At 40.5% G+C, this 20,119-nt stretch overlaps 1 protein-coding gene across 1 annotated transcript; it reads left to right on the forward strand.

The window, feature by feature from the left end:
* The first annotated feature begins 14,704 nt into the window (after positions 1-14,704).
* On the forward strand, positions 14,705-18,717 carry LOC116660476 (rab11 family-interacting protein 4-like). The gene is given in 3 exon segments (XM_032470040.1): positions 14,705-17,130; positions 17,133-17,173; positions 17,175-18,717. Coding segments are annotated over 3 exon segments (1,746 nt in total). The 5' UTR covers positions 14,705-16,511; the 3' UTR covers positions 18,261-18,717.
* The last annotated feature ends 1,402 nt before the right edge of the window (positions 18,718-20,119 follow it).

Here is a 20,119-nt window from a genome sequence, read left to right on the forward strand (position 1 = left end):
TACAGGGTTGCCTATAGGAAATGTGATAAAATGAGCAAGGCTAATTTGTTATTACCATTTCAGTAAAAATAGATTCCACTCAAATGATCATAAGAACTGCTGCATCACTATGACTCACAGTCCCAAATTAGAAACATTTACCCCAAATCTTCTTGCAAGCACACCCACACCCTAAACTCTTCTTCTCCCTTTGCAGTTAGTTTGCTGAACAGCTGTCTGATTTCCCACCATGATTCTAGCCAGCTGTTAAGCCAGCTAAGACAGCCAATCAGGGGATCTGAAGTCTAGGACAGGACGGAACTTCAAGTACTTTGGGAAAGGCGATGTGTGTTAGTATTGACTTTTCACAGCCTGTTTTCCTGTGCTCATCAGTTGGCTCTTTCCCCCGTGGATTCATCCCCAGAGCACTTTTCCACATTTGTACTTCGCTTTGCAATTATCCTGACTAACAACTATGTGTAGTATGTGACTTTGCTGAGCTGCCTGCATGTAAACCTTGCTTTCCCACATCTTGGAAAAGATTGACTCTTTTTAGAGTCAATTTTAAAAAGATCATATTGACACATAACTAGTGGAAGACAAACATGACCAGAGTCCCTATTTTACATTTGAAACCCTTGAACTAGGTTTATGGTTAAAAGCAAGACCAAGAGATAATCAAAAACACTTGGCAGCTGTGCGTTAGCGCCTCTGAATATAGGAAACTGTCGAGTTCCCATAGCTTTGAAAACAGCCCACAACAATTCGATTCCTAACCAGATGCCATAATGATTGATGAGTTCAGTTCACTGAAACAAGGCATGGCCACTTTAATAGGAATTAGCCCTGAACATGGCCAAGGACCTTATTACCAAATGTCTGGGGTGAAAAAGTAGGGAGCAAGGAGAATAAGAAAAGAAAATGACTGTAAAAAATGTTTTCATCTAGATCAGACATGCCACATGACCCTGAAAACTCATTGAACTAAAAGTTAATGGGAAACATATCATAGCAGTAAAAATACTTTCAAAGCAATATAGAAAAGTATAGAAGTGGTACAGAAAACAGCATAGTTCTTGTTCTATTTTAATAAAAGAAAAATATCTATTCTTAATAGCCAATACAAGGAAACCATCTCAATGTCTGTCAATGAATGAATAAAGATGTAATATACATACTGAATATTATACACATATACAATGTTCTGATTGGTAAAGTGCAGGAAAGTAAATCCATATTTTATTCAATCTTTTTATGTTCTTTTCCAACAATCAGAACATCTGGTCATTTAAAGCATATTCTCACTCTAACCACATAAATCAGTAAAGACTCATGTATTTGAAAGACAAATGAAGACTTCACAGAGCAAATACATTAGATATGCCACTTAGTTTTACGAAAAGCTATTAGAAATTCCAGAAAGGAAAGATATAAAGCCTTGTGCTTTTCTCTCTGTTCAAACAATCGAAGAGTTCTGCGGCTGTGACTAGTAACTGATAGATACAGTCAAATTTCCTCCGGGGGAAATTCCAGGCCTGACCCCTCTGCCTCTTCTAGTTTGAGAATGCCATTAGCAGAGTCAGTTAGCAGTCCTGTGTCAACAGGAAGTTCTCTGATTAGCTGAAATGGAGCTCTCTTCTCAGGCTTGACTTGAGCAAACCATAGTTTCCACCTATGATGTTGCTGGAAAGCCCAGACCGTTGTATCTAATTGCTTGGCATTGTTCCAGTAAAACAGGGCATATGGAATCTTGTATTTATATTTAAGGAGAAAGGGTGAGAAAGAGTGGTTGTGGTTTGGGATGGGAAATAAGGAAAGAAGATATGAATTTTCCCTGCGGGAAACAGTTTTGGTTAGGGAAACATCTTAACCAGTGTGAAAGTAGTTGTCAAGTTATTTCCTTGGGAATTGAAATCTTCTTCCCTTGCCTGATTAAACGATGTACTAACCTCCCTTTTTCCTTTCTGTAGCTTCAGCTCTGTCTTAGTCCTTCTGTATTGACTTCTAAAAGCCAAAGCTCCTTTTGAGGCTGGTAAATATGGCTAGCATTGCTTAAGGGTACTTTACTCTGAAATGGACTAATTCTATTCCCTAATGATTGTTACATGTGCACAAGATAAAAGATATTAGCAAAGAGGGAGGTTCTTTAAACAACTGCAACGGAGGAGATTTCTTTTTCTCTGCTGTTAAAGGGATACCAATTCTTAAAGAGTTTATCTGAAAGGCATTGATCATTTCTCACCATGAAGAAACTACTACATCTACTTGATATTCCTTTGGTAGAATTCTTACATTATCTTAGTAAAGGATGTGTTCATTCTTTGCCCATCACCCATGACCACACAAAATATTTAAAAGAGAACTAAATGGCAGGGTACAAATCAGGGGTAGAGCATATGACTGAAAAAGAGAACTGAAAAAAATGGAGCTTTTCAAATTTCATCTCCCCCCACCACTGGAAATGAATGTCCCCTCCTTACTTACATAGTTTTTTTTTTCTTATGAAGAGTAAGCTGTTACAAATAATATCATTCTCCATTTTAAATTTCCTGATATAGTTCCAGAATCCTGGCTAACTTAAACTTTTTAAAATAACTTATAGATACAAAAGTATATATTGTAGAAAGGGGAGTAATCTTCAGGTTTGTCCATTTATTATTCTTTGGTTAGTCATTATCTGCTTACTGTCTTTCAGTAACATTTTCTTTATCTAGTCTTCTCTTTTCTTGTTCTTGGTGATCTCATCAATTTTTATAATTTTAAATAATGTCTATATGCCCTCTCTATTTTGATGACTCTCAAATTTATTTATCCAGCTCACATTTCTCTAATCACAGACTTGCGCTTGATATTTTGGACGTCTTGTTGCAATCTCAAACTCTTGGTATTTTTCATGCCAAACCTGGTTGTTCTCAGTTTTTTGTATATCAAAAAATGACAATATTATTTGACTACATTTAAAAGCTAAAAACTTGAGGCTCACCTTGACCCCTCCTTCCCCCCATTCCCATAATTCCATAGTCACTATGGGGACAAGACTTTTTGTTCTATCTCCAAAATATATCTTGACTCTGCCACTTCCCCCTATCTCCACCACCAAGACCCTCATCCAGGTCACACAGCCTCCCACCTAGACTACTGTATTGTAATAGCCTCCTAGCTCCACCTCCCTTCCTTCACTCTTGATCTCCTAAAAAATCTATATTTGCATGGAGTAGCCTGTGTGATTTGAAAAATAATTCAAATCATTGCATGACTACTCTTCTAAAAACCCTCAGAAGAGTTCCCTTTGCATTTAGGATTATACACACACAAACACACACACACGCCTTTCCATGGCCTGTATTGGGGCCCAGGGTAGGCCACCCCGAAATATGTACAATTAATGTTACTTAGAAAATGACTAATGCAAGAGGGACACTTTACCTTCCTTTCTGTCTCCTTGAAACAGGAAATAAACCTCCCAAATGAAAGGCACACTCCCTGCATCTGGAGGTGGAAACCCTTTATCACCAGAGGTAGGAATTTGGGGCAGAAAAGCCTGTATAAACAAACCTTGTTATTTCTTTACTAATTTGCTACCTGTTGCCGAGTCCAAACTCATTCTGCTCACTGCATGACAGGCCAATAAATCAGGAGATGAGGTGTTGGGACAAGGAATAGTGACTTTAGTCAGAAAGCTAGCAGACCGAGAGGATGGCAGACTAATGTCTTGGAGAACCATCCTGCTCTAGTCAGAATACAGGCTCCTTTTATACAAAAAAAAACAAACAAACAAAAAAAAAACAAAGGAGAGGGCGAGGTTGGTTGTTGCAATCTTCTTGCTGCGGGCGTTCTTTGTTCTTGCAGCTGATCCTGTGGGCCAGGTCATGGTGTCCCTGTAAACCTCCAACAAAACAAAGGTTACTCTCTACCACACACCCAAGCCCAGACTCTGCTTCAGCCCCTTACTAAGTCAGCAATTAAAGCCAAAGTGTCTTTGTTCTCATAAAGTAATTTTTCCTTTGTCTAAAACGTGTAAAAGCTCCCTGTTTTCATCACTTCTCGGGCCCCATTTCTGTAAGATCTGTGTGCACGCAATTAAAATTTGTTTCTTTATCTCTTGTTATTCTTTCTTGTGTCAATTTTTACTATCAGTCTGGCCACAAGAATTCAAGAGGGGTAGAGGGAGAAATTTCCACCTTCCTGACACTTGTAAAATCCTATATGATCTTGGCTTCCCCACCCCATCTTTTATAGTTTCAGTCACACTGACCCCCTTCCCACTGCTTACTTAGAAAAGGCCATGATTTTGCCATCTCAGAGATTTTGCATTTCTTACTGTCTCAGGCTGAATGATCATATCCTAGCAAGGCTGGTCCCTGCTTCTCATTTAGGATTCAATTTCAATGATGCCTTTTTATCAGTTACTCTAAGATAAGTTTCCACTGCTAACTCATTATTACTATTTCCTTTTGACCATCAAAGCTCATAACAATCTGTAATTATTTAATATATTTATTTGGTTGTCTTTTTGCCCCACTATAATGTAAGCACGCTAAGGATGGATATGATGCCTCTCCTTATTACCACTGAAACTTATAAGCTCTAGTAATAAATAATAGGCACTAAATAAATCTCTCTTAATATGAGCACTCTCACTTTGTTAAGTATTTAGGTAATGGGGATCCCCAGGCAGAGAAGGTGGAGGAAGGGGAGGATGGTCCAGAAGATGGTGGTATGCTCTCCCTCAGCATAAAGAGGTTTTCCTTCCTCTAAATGAATGCCAGCAAGAAACCAGTTAGAGCCCAACAGACGCAACTGGGCGGTAGTGCAGCTGCATGGTACGGACAAGGACCTAACCTGACATGATGCATATACAGTTAGCATCGCAGTTTAGCCCCTCCATGGATTTTCCTGTGTGCATCATGGGTAAGGACATGCACAAAATGGGATGAGCATGACTAAACACTCCAGGGACAAGAGCTGTCAATCAATCAAGAGTCCATCTCTAAGCAAGGCTGTAAGAGGAGGGGGAATGCTGACCCCTCCTCTCTGCCCTTGGAATCAGCCTGCCTCCCTTTCTTGGGGGTGAACTTTCTCTTTGCTAATTAATCCTTTAAAATCTTTTGCTACTGAACGCTTCATCTCCCGTCTGAATTCTTATTTTTGGGGTATGACGAGAACTGGGGTCTTTTCACTTCTGTTTTCAGGGTAACAACTTCACACCAAAGTCTTGGTTATTTGGGTTGGTTTTTCAGCACAGTAAATTTATTGCCAAAGGCAATTCTATGTACCCGATGTACTGTGAGGCCGAACAAAACAAAATGTTGGAGTTTGGAGCAGAGAAAAGTTTATTGCAGGGCTAAACAAAGAGGACAGGTTGACTCATGCCTCAAAAAATCTTGAACTGCCTAAAGGATTTCAGCAAAACGTATTTAAAGGCCAGGTTCCTTTGGGAGGTTCTGAGGGGATGATCAGTTTCTTTGCCTTTCAGCTTCTAGGACTGCATTCTTTGTGTTTCTTGGCTTGTGGCTCCTTCCTCCATTTAAAAGCTAGCAGCAGAACATCTTCAAATGTCTCTGCTTCCTTGGTCACATACTTTCTTTTCTTCTGCAGTAAAATCTCTGTGTTACTTCCTCTTTAAAGATGCTTGTGATTATGTTTAAGGCCCTCTACGAAATTCAAGGTAGTCTCCCTGTCTCAGGATACTCAGTTTAATTGCATTTGCAAAGTCCCTTTTGCCATTTGAGGCAACATTTCCAGGTCCCAGGGATTGGGATTGGGGTATCTGCAGCAGCTGTCATCCAGCAGTAGGGGGCCCATGGGAGGAGACTTAAGCCTGGGGGCCAGGGAAGGCTGGTTGCAGTGGGAGATGCCAAAGATGAGACCTTCCAGAGAAGGCTCGATTAGCTAGTAAAGGGGAAGAGAAGAATGGTCTTTTTAAAGTAAAATAAATCAGAGAAAGCTGAGGCCCAGAGGACAGCTTGGGTTTATGGGAACTCTTGGTAGCTTGGGTTGATCAAGTTGAACAAGAAGAATTTGGGGAGAGGAGGGAAAGAAAAATAGAGGCCATAATGTGAAGAGCTTGTGTCCTGGGGTAACGGAAAAATAATCAAAGTGTTTCAGAGGGGGGAGGGACAGACCCAGCTTGTGCTCTAGAAAGATAACTCTGGTTCCAGTTTGGGAAATGTACTGGGGAAGGAGCAATCATTCATTTATTCAATACTCAACAAACATTTTTTCCCAAACTACTAGGTTTTCAGCTGGATTTATAAAATCTATTTTAGTAGGGATAAGACAAAAAGAGGGTGATAAATAATTAAAGCAAATGTTTACAGTTTGAGAAATGGTACAAAAGGAATATATGGAGTGATGTAAGAGAGACTAACTCGGAACCCAGCTGTGGGTATGGTGCTAAGGGAAGGCTTTTCCAAGGAGATGAGATATGATCTAAGATTGGAAGGGTAAGAAGATGCCAGAAGATACCTGTCAAGAAAGACATTATTTGTGAAAGAAAGAGAATGGATGCCAGTAAAGCCAGCAAGAAGGAGAAGCCAGTGTGTGTTTTAAGTCAAAGAGTGACTTGGATCTGTTGACTTTTAAAATACTCGATAAATGTATAGAGAGATGCAGTTTATCTGATATATGATAATGCAATGAGGATGGAAAAAAAATCAGATTAAAAATATACCTTTGGAAATAGAATTGACAAGACATGATTAACAGGATATAAATGGTGGGGGGTTCAAGAATAGAGTAAGGAGAAAGCTAGGGACAGAAAAGTAAAGCTTATCTGAATAGATGGTGGTGTGATTCACTGAGATACGAAAGCCAAGAAAGAAAGCGAAGTAGGTTTTGGGTACATGGTGCCATGAGGAAAGCAAAGGCCAGTTTTGGAATGTGAAGTTTTCTGGGGAGCATTCAAGTGGGCAGGCCTACTATGAAGCAAGTCTGGAGTTTAGGAGAAAGGGCTGGCTTTGAGAGTCACTGATATCTAGATGACAATGAAGACCATGGATGGGGGATGAGGTAGGACAGAGGAGGGGTACAGCATAAGAAGATAACAAGGCCCAGACTGAACTGAGTAAGAACTTGACAATGAGAGGACCAAATGCAGGAGAAAAATAAGGGATGTGTGATGTCACAAAAGGGAAGAGGACCCCTCTAAAAGGAGGGAAGGGTGAGCCACATCAAACAGAAGGACTGAAAAACTCCCCCTGGAATCAGAAACTAAGATGTGCTAGTCATTTTTGGCAAGAGACATTTCAGAAGAGTGGTTAAGACAGAAGCCAGATTAAATGGGCTAAAAAAGTGACTAGACAATGACTATGGAGATAAAAACAAACAAGAATTGCTTATACTTTTAAGAAGTCTGGCCACACTAACTTAAACTATTGGTGGGAGTGTAAATTGGTACAGATGCTCAGGAGGGAATTTGGCAATATTTACTAACACTTACAATGTTCATACTCTTTGATCCAAGTAGTTCAGTTTCTGGACATAATACTTAAAAATTGTGTGGAAGTAAATATATCTTTTCACATTGTTTCCAATAGCAGAAATTTGGAAAAAATTAAGAATCCATCAATAGGGAATAGAATAGATATTGGTACATTGCATAATGGAATATCATACAGTGGTTTAACATAATGATGTAAATTGATAAATACTGACATAAAAATGTTTATGAAGCAAGTTCCAAAACAGTATGTGTAAGTAGTTTATGGGAAAAAACAAAATCTGGAAACCGAATCCTGGACTGTGAACTGTGGTTATTTGGGTGGGGTGGGGGGGGGTGGGGGGATCACTGCGTTCTCTCACTTTGTATACTGCATATGACTGGAATTCTTTATTTTTACCTGGTTACTTTAGAAAACAGGAGGAAAAAAAAGAAATTTGGCTGTAATGGAAAGAGAAAGGGGAAAGAAAAAGGTAGATGGAAAGGGAAAAAAACTTTAAATATATGAGAAAGTCTTGAGCCAGTTTAAGTCATGTGGGAAGGAACCTGTAGATGTGAGCAGTGGGAGTATGGTGTGAAGGAAAGCCACTCCAACAGGCAGGAGGAGAAACACAGAAACAAAAAATTGTTCTTAGGAGGAGGAGTGCTTCTGATATCATATTGAGAGAGTAAGAAGACAAAAAAAAAAAGGGTTTGATTTAAAATTGTCTGAGTTATCACCTAAAAGCATGAGGGTCATTTAATGATATCCTCCATTATTTAATATTTTTATGTTGTTTCGCACTTTTTATTGTTTTGGGCCAGCATTTCTCAAAGTGTGCCACTGAGACTTCCTGTGACCCTTTCAGGGGAGCGCATGAGGTCAGACATATTTTCACTATAATTCTAAGATATTCTTGCATTTCTCACTCTTATTCCCTCACAGGTGAACAATGGAATTTTCCAGGGGCTACATAGCACATAACTGCAACTGACTGAATGCATACACAAGAACCCACCTCTCTTCTATTTACTTTCTTTAAGCATTTAAACATTTGCAAAAATGTCATTCTAAGTGAAGTAAGCCAGAAAGAGAAAGAAAAATACCATGAGATTGCTCATATGTGGAATCTAAAAAAAAAAAGAAGAAAAAGAAAGAAAAGAAAAAGACAAATGAACATAAATACAAAACAGAAACAGATTCATAGACATAGAATACAAAGTTGTGGTTGCCCGGGGGGAGGGGGGAAGGGACAGACTGCGAGTTTGAAATTTGTAGATACTAACAGGCTTATGTAGAATAGATAAACAAGATTATACTGTATAGCACAGGGAAATATATACAAGATCTTGTGGTAGCTCATGGTGAAAAAGAATGCAACAATGAATATATGTATGTTCATGTATAACTGAAAAATGGTGCTCTACATTGGAATTTGACACAACATTGCAAACTGACTATAACTCAATAAAATAGAATAAAAAACAAAAAGAAGATTTTTTTAAACTAAACCTATTCATAAACTGGAAATCTTCTGAAATAAATGCTGTTTTATCTCAACTGAAAGAATAAAAACATTTTGCAAAAATGTAAAACAATACCACTCTTCTCACCATTTTTTTTTTTCATTTTGGAAAATATAGTTATTTTTCATAGAGATGTAACAGGCATATTACTGTAATTCTAAAATAAATGGATAAATATTTAAACTTTTTCTCAGTTTTAGATTCTACTGTGGATTGGTGAACATCACTGTGGAGACTTCTGCCTATGATTACTACCTTAGAGTATTGTTGGATGTTGCATTACTGAGTCAAAAAGTGCGGAGACAGAACTAAGTGTAATGTGGTATTCTGGATGAGATCATGAAGCAGCAAAAGGACATTAGGTAAAAACTAAGGAAATCTGGATCAAGAATGAATATTAGTTAATAATAATGTATCACATTGGTTCATGAGTTGTACCAAACGTACCATACTGATGTCAGATGTTAATAGTAGGGAATACTGAGGACTGAGGATAAGGGAATCTATATACCAGTTTCTAAATTTTTCTAGAAATCATAAACTATTATAAAAAAAATAAAGTTTGTTTTTCAAAATGAAGTGTATTAGTGCCCTAGGGCTGACACTAACACATTACCATAAATTTGCTGGTTTAGGACCAAAATAGAAATTTATTCTTTCATAGTTCTGGAGGCCAGGGGTCCAAGATTATGTTGTTCAGAAGCCTACATTCCCTCCAAACGCTATCAGGGAGAATCCTTGTTTGCTCTCCCAGCTTTTGGTGGCTTCTGGCATCCTTGGCTTATGGCTGCATCATTCCAGTTTCGGCTTCTGTCTTCACATGGTCTGCTCCTCTTCTATCCGTGTCTTCTCTTCTGTCTTTTATAAGGACACCTTGTCATTGGATTTAGGGCTTACCAAATTAATCCAGGATGGGCCTCATCTCAACTTCCTTAATTTAATGACATCTGTAAAGATCTTTTTTTTCTAAATAAGGTCACACTCACAGGTTCCAAAGTTTAGGGCTTCAGCATATCTTTGTTTTAGTCCACCATTTGACACAATTCATGAAGCAATAACAATAATATAAAAGAATGTACCAGTCAAAAGCTGGGGAATAGTGCAAAAATAAGTTTGGTTTTAGAATGTACAATCTGGGTTCTTCTTTCTTACTGTACTTTGCCCACTGGGCTCTTTGCCCCAGAGGAGCACTCAGATTTAAATGTAACTTTCTTATACATGTACTTTTATAAATGTAAATTCTTTTACATTTACTTTGGTAAAAGACCTGGGAAGAGGGAATGGGCTGTAAGAGATTAAAAAGACTAAAGAGATTAGTGCACGTGTGTATTGTTTCCTGATGTACCTCTATGCTAAGTCCTGAATTGTGGCTGGAACACAAAGGATTTCAGTAAATTTTGTGACTCAGTGGTATGTCTCTGCCACTCTTTGGCATATGTATCTCTACATCTATCTATGAATCTATCTATGTATCCATCATCATCATTTTTAACTGTCCTAGAGGTATATATTTTCCTCTAAAACTAGAGTATAAGCAACTTGAGAACACAGGTCCACGATCATAATTCTTTCTAGACTGCACAGTCCCAACACATACATTTCTGCACGATGGGCCCAATAAAGATGGATTAATTCTGATATCACCCATGACTGATTCATCTGTGAGTCTTGCTCGTAGTTGGTATTCCCCCTTTTGGTTGGGATGACATTTCTTTTAGTGTAAAAGAATACAGTGTTGAGTTTCTTATAGAAGCTGCTCAAATGTGTTATCAGGGATTTGGCAGAAGAGAAAGGAAGAATCTATTTAGTAAGAGAAAGAGTTCCAGAGCTAATTAAGGAAGTCAGGGTGGTCAGAGCATCTCTGTTTGACACAGCAGACTTCTTCCTACACTGTGCAAATTAATACCTCGGGAGGCCTAGGGGAAATCACTTAGACCTCCATAACCTCCCCTAATCTCAGCTTCCTCATCTATATGGTAGGGATAATAATAGTTCTACCCTCATAGTGTTTTCAGAATTAATGATATTTGCTCAAACACTTGGTAGGGTAAACCTAGTACAGAGTAAGCATTCAAAAAATGTAGCTACTATATTACTGTTAACCAATTCCAGTTACAAAAATTACCTCTCTGCTAAAGACTCTCACATTTAAATCTCATGTCTGGTGTTCTTTCATGATTTTCAGACCACTGCCTACTTGATATCTACAACTGGATGTTCAAAAGACTTTTCAAATTTATTATATCCGAAACAGAGCTCTTTATTCCATTCCCTCCAAACCAAGCATTAATCAAAACCAAACTGAATCAAAACAAAATTTCTTCCTACTCTCTTTCCTATCTACTAAACCACTCAGGTTCAAAACCTAGCAGTAACCCTTTATTTTTCCCTCCCCTCATATCTAATCCATTACTAAACTGTATTGGTTCTAATCCTAAAGTGCATGTTGAATCTATTCATCTCTGTCTAAACCATCCCACTCGAGTCCTCACCTTCTAAGTGGAATCTCATTCTTGCCCCTCCCTTCCTCCACAACACACTCTTCACAGAACCATCAAGTGTGCATACATTTCTCTTAAAAACTCTTCAGCCATTTTCCATCATGTTTGGAATAAAATTAAACTCCTAAAGGCACTTCAGGTTTTGGACTGTGTTTGATCTTCAATCATCTCCTATCACTCTTCTCCACAGCCTTCTAGCCATATTGCCCCCAGCTCTTCTTTTTGCCTGGAATGTTCTTGCCTCACTCATCAGCATGGCTGGCTCATTTTCCTCCATAATATTGAAGTGGGAGGGAAGGGGGCAGGCACAGCCATTGAAGGAATGTCACAGCCATTGAGGACAGGACAAACTGGTTGGGACCAAGATGGCAGAAGATCTGACTTCCAGTAGACCTTGAGCCTCATGGTGCTCCCACAGGGCCATGACAGTTCCTAGGCTGACCACAGAAGGTCAAAAAGTGGGCAGGAGGGCATTTCCTGGAAATCCTCATCCCTTCCTCAAAGTAGTTGGAATAATCCTGCTACTCACTAGCATGTGAAATTACTGAGCCCATAAAACCTAATAAATCTACACCTCTCAGTCTCGCTCCCTCTCACCTTTCTGAGATGGCCCACATTCAGCCCATGGAGTGTGTATCTAAGCCATTTTCCCTTCTGAGTGAGACAGACTGCACTCCGCCCATGGAGGGTGTACCTCTCTAAATAAACTGACTTTCACTTTACCAGGCCTTGCCCTTGAATTCTTTCCTGCGTGAGGCAAGAACCTATTCTGTTCCAACAATATTGCATGGTGAAGTGTCACTTGCTACAGTGCTTCCTACCACCCCAAGCAAATTAATTCTTTCCATCTCTCAAATCCTTTCTCTCTTGAGACTTTGTTCATTTAATTTTTGGCTCTTTCTATAATATGTAATTATCTTCTTTTTTAATTTGTTTGTTTGCTAAATCATTGTTTTACTCAGTCATGAAAAGCTGATTTTTTCTTTTTTTAGTTAAGGTTTGAATTAGGTTTTCAAAAATGCCTAATTTTGGGTAATTAGTATCAGGACAAATACAGATTTAAGAAAAAGATGCTTCTCACTGTTGGAGATAATTTCCTCCCTTCCTTTTCTTTTTTTAACTCAGAGCATTTACTTTAGAAAATTTTCATTGTAATTACTTTCTCATTACTTTAGAATGTATTTAAATCCTTTTGGAGACTAGATAGGCCGTTGGTCATCTCTCGAATGCAGAAGTGTTTTTCTCAAGAGCTGGGGGGCCATCTCTTAGAAATGCAACACCAAGGAAGACAGTGTCCTTCCTATCTCTTAGTTTCTGTGAAAGGATCAGGGCCTAGTCTGGGGAGTTGGGTGCCTGGCTCCAAGTTGCTAAACTATCTTGTGTCATAAAGATATAAAAAGTTTATTTCTTCCTTTGGGTAAGAGCAATTAGCTAACACTTTTACCAGGTGAGTTCAGGACGATACATGTATGACAAACTGTGCTGTCAAGTCCTCTCACTTGAGAACTAGTTAATGTTTATCTTGAGAACATATATGAATAGGTTGTATTTGTTCGGCTGCATAGAAGGGTAACACTTATTTCTGTCTTCTAGCCAGCAGCCTGTGACACTTATTGCATTGTGATTTAATGCTTATCCAAAACTAAACTATTGTTTTTCTACTACGTTTGTGGGGAAAACTTGTGGGCTGAGAAAAGATTTTATTTTTAATTCTATTTCCCCAACATCAGTGGTAAATATACTTTAAATTTAAAGAAAAAATTAATTTTTAAAAAATATTTTATTTATTTATTATTGTATTATTTTTATTTTGGCAGGGGGGGAGGTAATTAGGCTTATTTATCTTTCGAGGAGGTACTGGGGATTGAACCCAGGACCTTGTGCATGATAAGCATGCGCTTTACCACTTGATCTGTACCCTCCCTCCAAGAGAAAAATTAATTGTTAAGTGATTAATAAAGTTACATCACCATTGGCAAATATGTAGTTAATTTTTTTTTTAGAAGTTCTAATTATCTTTTGTGGTGACACAACAGCTTCAAGGCAATTTTCAGTGTTCCAATCAATTTTCTTTTCTTTTCCCATTCTTTCATAGAAAATGCCTGTGCAGGTATAGTTCTTTAATTTCATTTGGCAATCAGTAAAATAATAAAAATTAACCCATAATAGCATTAGGAAAAGTGGTTTATGAATTAGTGACAAAATAAATCTTCTAAAGTAGTTTTATTTAAAGAGCATATTTACTAGTAAATAAACTAGTACAGAGATATCTGACTTTCTCCACATTTGCTTTCATCACAGAAATATAGTAGACAGTTCACTTTATTCATTTAACAGCATAATTTTCTTTACACAATGATAGTGGCAAGACTGATAATACGACTTCCAATGGAGAAAAAAGTAATCTAAAAGAAATTTTATGTAGATTAGTGATTAGGAAATAGCATACCTCAGATAGACATTAATTTAGGAGTAAAGTAACTGGGTTATCTCACAGAACTTTAAAATCAACACCTTGTAAGGGAGGAAAAAGTTTTCCTTAACCTTCTTTGTTTTTTGTTTTTATTTTGTTTTTGGTTTTTTTTTTTGCCCATAATAGTATCACTATTTCATTCAATTATTATTATTATTATTATTATTATTATTATTATTTATTGAGTTATAGTCAGTTTACAATGTGTCAGTTTCTGGTGGACAGCACAATTTTTCAGTCATACATAAATATACATATATTAATTTTCATATTCTTTTTTACTGTGAGCTACTACAAGATCTTGAATACATTTCCCTGTGCTATATATAAACTTGTTTATCTATTCTATATATACCTGTCAGTATCTACAAATCTCTGACTCCCAGTCTTTCCCTTCCCACCCACCTCCTTTCCTCAGCCTTCTTATGGCTGGATCTGAACATTAAACTGACAAACATGGTTTAATAGGAGAAAAGCATACCAAGTCTATTAAATTGTTACATGTACATGGGAACCTTCTCAAGAGACTGAAGCACTGAAGAAGTGACCAGAACAGTGAGATTTCATACCTTTTAACAACAACAACAAAAAAAAGTGAAAAAGTGATAAGAGTTTGGGTTAAGAGTAATAAATGGTGAAGAGAAGACAACAGTCAGTTTAATGTCTGGTTTGTATAGATTTTTTGGTCCCCAACTCCCTGTCTCTGGTGAGAGGCCCTTCCTTCCTCCTGGTACAGGGAAGATGCATTTTATGTGGGAGTTTTGTGACCTGTTTCAGCAAAGAAGGGTGAGGCCTTCAGAGTGACCTTCCTGCATCTGCTGTTTGCTCCGACTGCTTCCGTTGAAGATACTCACTACGCTGTATTTTAGAGTAGCGTGTCCTGAACCCCATCCACCTAAAACCAGAAGCCTCTAAAGTCTGCATCTCCTGCAGGTTCAGAATTTTAAAAACTGTCTTTTTTCCCCTCCAACACTGCTCAAGGGGGAAAAAAAATCCCTGGGATTGATTATGCTGTCAAAGACTGAGAATAACCTGTAATAGAGGCTATTTCTTTCCCAGGATTTTATTTACTCCTGAAACTGTCTGTTTACTGATGTAAAAGATGAAACATTTCTTTTTGTCAAAAAGGCTTTTCTCCAGTAAGCTTCTGTATCAGGAGGGATTTTATCTATAACATTCAGGAACAAGGTACAGCTATTCATGTTTCTAAATTAATTGAACTGGCTCAGGCTCTTACCGGAGAGGGTTGGTGGGAATTCTGAATCTCGCTCACCCTTCAGAGCCCTAAATGCTTGTGCCCAGCCTGGCAGGTGGAATGGCGGGAACGCTCAGGCTCCAAGGACCACATCTGTACCACATCTGCGGTACTCACTTGCTCTTTCGCTACCTGAAGTGAACAAGCCCAACTGTCCACTGCTATCAGCTCCTCCTATCCCCACCCCTCATCCTGGCAACTCTCGAGGGCTGTGCCTGCGTGGGTCCACTCTTTTCAACCCAAGAAAACTTCTCAAACCACTGTCTACCCTCAGAGCATCAGGAAAACTGCTTCTCAATTGGGGCTTAAGACTTTCATGGGCATCGTCCTACCAAAAAAAAAAAAAAAAAAAAAAAAAAAATTAGAAAATGTGTATTTTACAGCTACATTTTTACAAAGATTGGTATAATCCTAGATGTATATGTTGCTGTTATATTTACTTTTTTTCCTCCTAATTTTAAAAGACATTAAAGTTCAAGCATCGTCATGGGCCTCAGGCTCTGAGCTGGCAGGTAACAGATAAGTGGATCAGGCTCCAGGAATCGGGATCGTTTCCATCTTCTTCCCTTAGGATAGATTCAGCTCCATGGCTCATGATGAGCCTAAAATTCTAAACTGTTGAACTCACTTCTGGGAGTAAAAGATACTTTGAGTTTTGAGTATTTTTAACCTTTGTGGGAGGCCTGGGTGAAATATCTCTCCTTTGTTTGTGACAAAGTTATCCCCCCCAAAACTTGAGACAATTTTTCAAAAAATTTCCCCTTTAATCCTCATGCCATTCTGCTAAGCGGGAGAGGTGGAAACAAAGGGGGTGGCCATCTGCCAGCTGAGACCTTTCCTAGCGATTGCATCCTTTTTTCAACCCTTCTCACTGAGTGTTGAAAAACTACTAGGAAGAGAGCCTTGGAGGCAAATGTGAGGGAGGGAGGGGTAAGGTGAGAACTCAGTGGCCTTAGTGAGGGGGAAGAAACTTCAGACTGGAAGTGAAACATACTTGTGGTTGTTTTGTTGATAGGGTCCCTGTTCACCGAGGGTCTCTAAAGACCCTCAAAAAGGAATCAACCAAAGATTAGGGGAGTTAGAACTTCGGACAGTTTATCCACCATAACAAACAGCCTAGGTTAGCAGTTGAGAAAGAAGTGAGACAGTTTTCAAGAATGAACAGTTACTGGATTATTTCTGCAGCAGGACGTCCAGTTCTCCGAGGACGCCGTGAGGCTACCAGAAATCCTACCGATAAGCCCATCGTGAAGATCCGGGTTCACCTTTATAATAAAGATGGTTGTGTGATTTAAAAAAAAAAAAAAAAAAAGCGGCAACGGGAGCGGGTGGGGGCGGGGCCGGCGCCTTCAACCAATGCCCAGTCCAGCGAGCAGCCGCGGCTCGGACTGGACTGTTCCTGCGCCTTTCGCGCCGCCGGCTGTGTCTCCGTCTGCCCCGCCGACCCGCGCCCGCCGGCTTCTTTCCGCAGCGCACCGACCTGCGGCCGGACGGGGGATGCGCACCCCGCCGGCCTCCGTGGGCCAGGGCAGCGAGGTGCCAGACCCCACCTCTGCTGACGGCGAGCTCCTCCTCAGGGATCCCGGCTTCTTTCCCGAGGACGAGGACGAGGCTATGACGCTCGCCCCACCCGAGGGTCCCCAAGAGTCGGACATGGACGGCCCCATGGAGAGCACCCAGGGCCTGGAGGGGGCGGTCAGGATTCCTGCCGAGGAGAAGGACGCGGGCCTCGGGGCCCTGTTCCTGCCGGAGGACAAGTCCCTGGTCCACACTCCGTCTATGACGACGTCAGACCTCTCCACGCACTCCACCACCTCGCTCATCAGCAACGAGGAGCAGTTTGAAGACTATGGGGAGGCGGATGATGTGGACTGTGCCCTCAGCAGCCCCTGCCCCGACGACGAGACCAGGACCAATGTCTACTCGGACCTGGGGTAGTCCGTGTCCTCCAGCGCGGGGCAGACGCCTAGGAAAATGCGCATGCGTACAACAGCTTACTGCTGGATGTTTACTGCTCTCCAGTGCTGTGAGAATATCAACCTGCTCAATGACCTGGAAGCCCGACTCAAAAACCTGGAGGCCAATAGCCCCAAACGAAAGATCTCTAGCACAGCCTTCGGACGGCAGCTCACGCACAGCAGCAACTTCCGCAGCGGTAACGGCAGCACTGAGGACCTCTTCCGGGACAGCATCAACTCCTGTGACAACGACATCACAGAGAAGGTGAGCTTCCTGGAAAAAAAGGTGACAGAGCTGAAGAATGACAGCCCTACCAATGGGGACCTGAAGAGCAAGCTGAAGCAGGAGAACACGCAGCTGGTGCACAGGGTGCACGAGCTGGAGGAGATGGTGAAGGATCAAGAGACCAAGGCTGAGCACGCCCTGGAGGAGGCCCGGCGCCACCGTGAGGCCTACAGCTGGCTGGAGCGGGAGCGGGGCACGGAGATCGAGCTGCTCAACACCAGGGTGAAGCAGTTAGAAGAAGAGAACACTGAGCTTAGAACGACAGTGACTCGACTCAAGTCACAAACAGAGAAACTGGATGAGGAGCGGCAGCGCATGTCTGACCGGCTGGAGGACACCAGCCTGCGGCTCAAGGATGAGATGGACCTGTACAAGCGTGTGATGGACAAGCTGACGCAGAACCGCCTTGAGTTCCAGAAGGAGCGGGAGGCGACGCAGGAGCTCATCGAGGACCTGCGGAAGGAGCTGGAGCACCTGCAGATGTACAAGCTGGACTGCGAGCGGCCAGGCAGGGGCCGCGGCTCGTCCTCAGGCCTGGGCGAGTTCAGTGCCCGGGCCCGAGAGTTGGAGCTGGAACACGAGATCAAGCGGCTCAAGCAGGAGAATCACAAACTGCGAGATCAGAATGATGACTTGAACGGGCAGATCTTGAGCCTCAGCCTCTACGAGGCAAAGAACCTCTTTGCCACCCAGACCAAAGCCCAGTCTCTGGCTGCGGAGATTGACACGGCCTCTCGCGATGAGCTCATGGAAGCCCTAAAGGAGCAGGAAGAGATCAACTTCCGGCTGAGGCAGTATATGGACAAGATTATCCTTGCCATCCTGGACCACAACCCCTCCATCCTTGAGATCAAACACTGAGGCGAGGGGGCTGGCTGCAGAGTGGCCTCAGGACCCCTGGACCCTGGGATTCAGGGGCAGACCCCGCATCAGAATGCGGCCCGGGTCAGGCCTCACACACACACACTGTAAATGTTTTGAGGATCACAGTTTAAAATTTTTCTAGTAGTTTCTATTTCATAGTAACTTCTAGTTTTAAAGATATACCTACCCAAATCTCTCTATGGGTATTATTTATACTTATTTTAAGGTTGTCTTCTGTTTAGTCTTTAATTTTCTTAGTTTTTTTTTCTCCAGATGTTAAATTTGGGGATCCTTTATACAACTGGTATCCTTAAATGTAAGACTTTGGTGGGTATAGTGCCTTGCACCAAGATTTTGTAAGCAGGGCCTGAGCAATACCATACTGTTTCTATGTAAGGAGAGAAGACATGTCTCTTATAATATTTTACTGTACTTCTTGCCAAGAAAAAAAAAGGTGTGCTTACATTGAAATACACATTTTAGCTTGAAAAAACAAAAGCCAATGCTTTAAAAACAGACCTGGACATAGAAATTATTTTGGTTAAACTTGTAGATTTCATATTTTTTCATAATAAATGATGTGTAAATACTTAAAAATATTTCAGTTATGTTCCTTAGTGACTAGGTGAATGGCTGTACCTAAATAGCGATGATTAATTGAGTTTCATCAAGTTGAAGGGAGGAAGCCTCTGGTATTTTGTAGGCTTTTTCCCTGGCCCAGCACCATTCAACATTTTAATTAGTAACTTAGAGGAAATCACAAAAGGTAACTTTGTCAAATTTGTGGACGACAAGCTGGGAGATTCCAGATTTAGGAATCAAAACTGCACACTGAATGACTGGAACTAGAGATAAAGTTAGGAAAACTAAGAGTGATGAAGGCGAAATGTTATACATGGGCCTAAAAACCCAAGGAGGAATAAGGCAAAACAGCATAGATATAAAATACAGAGGGTTTTTAGCTAAGGGTTATGTATCGATTCAGCAGTGAAATGTGACTGCTAAAAATGGGCTTTTAGTGTGTTAACAATGAGGGAAGAGCTGTCTCTACTGTGCTGCTAAGACCTAGCTGGATTGGCAGCACTGTGTGCAGTTCTGGGTACCATACTTTGAGAGGAATGGAGATTATGCCTCTTAAATAGCCACTGAAGGAAGGAGGGATTATTCTGCAGCAGGAAAAAATAAAATAAAATCATCAGAAACAGAAGTTTCCTGGAATCATGGGAAGTGCTGCCATATGGAAGAGGGGTTAGATTTACTCAACAGCAAAACTCACCTGAGTGTATTTTAAAGATCTAATTAGTTTTATTAAGTGATTCAAGAGTGGGGCAGCATCCCACCTAGTTAATAAAAGGGGCTTCAAAGGGCTACAGAAAAGGGGGAAGGTTTTTAAAGGCAGGACAAGGAAGTTGTAAACAAAAAGGGTTGTTTTGGGTGAGGTCATTTCTTTTTGGGGGACAAAAGGGGTGTATGTGAGGGACAAAAAGCAGACGGGGGAGGTCTATATGGCAGATTACCTCACTGGTGCTGACCAGACAATTCCAGATGGACATTTCTAGAGAAGGCTGGGACTGCAATTAGGTTAGGTATTAAGCCCAGTTTGGTGATGTGAGCCGGGCTCAAGTGACTGTTTTGGGCCTTTGGTTTTCTTTTTAACAAAACTATCCCAAGGTTTGGACTAGGACCAATAGAGACATACAACAGGGAAATAAATGTTTAAATCAGTGTAGATGTTGGTGCCATCAAAAAAAAAAAAAAATCAATAGTCAATCTAAGAGAGAAATGGAAAATTTTATTTTAGCCAACCTGAGGATTATAACTTGGGAGACAGTCTTCCAGAAAGCCCTGAGGACTGT

The sequence above is a fragment of the Camelus ferus genome, chromosome 29 (assembly GCF_009834535.1).
Source record: "Camelus ferus isolate YT-003-E chromosome 29, BCGSAC_Cfer_1.0, whole genome shotgun sequence".
NCBI lineage: Eukaryota > Metazoa > Chordata > Mammalia > Artiodactyla > Camelidae > Camelus > Camelus ferus.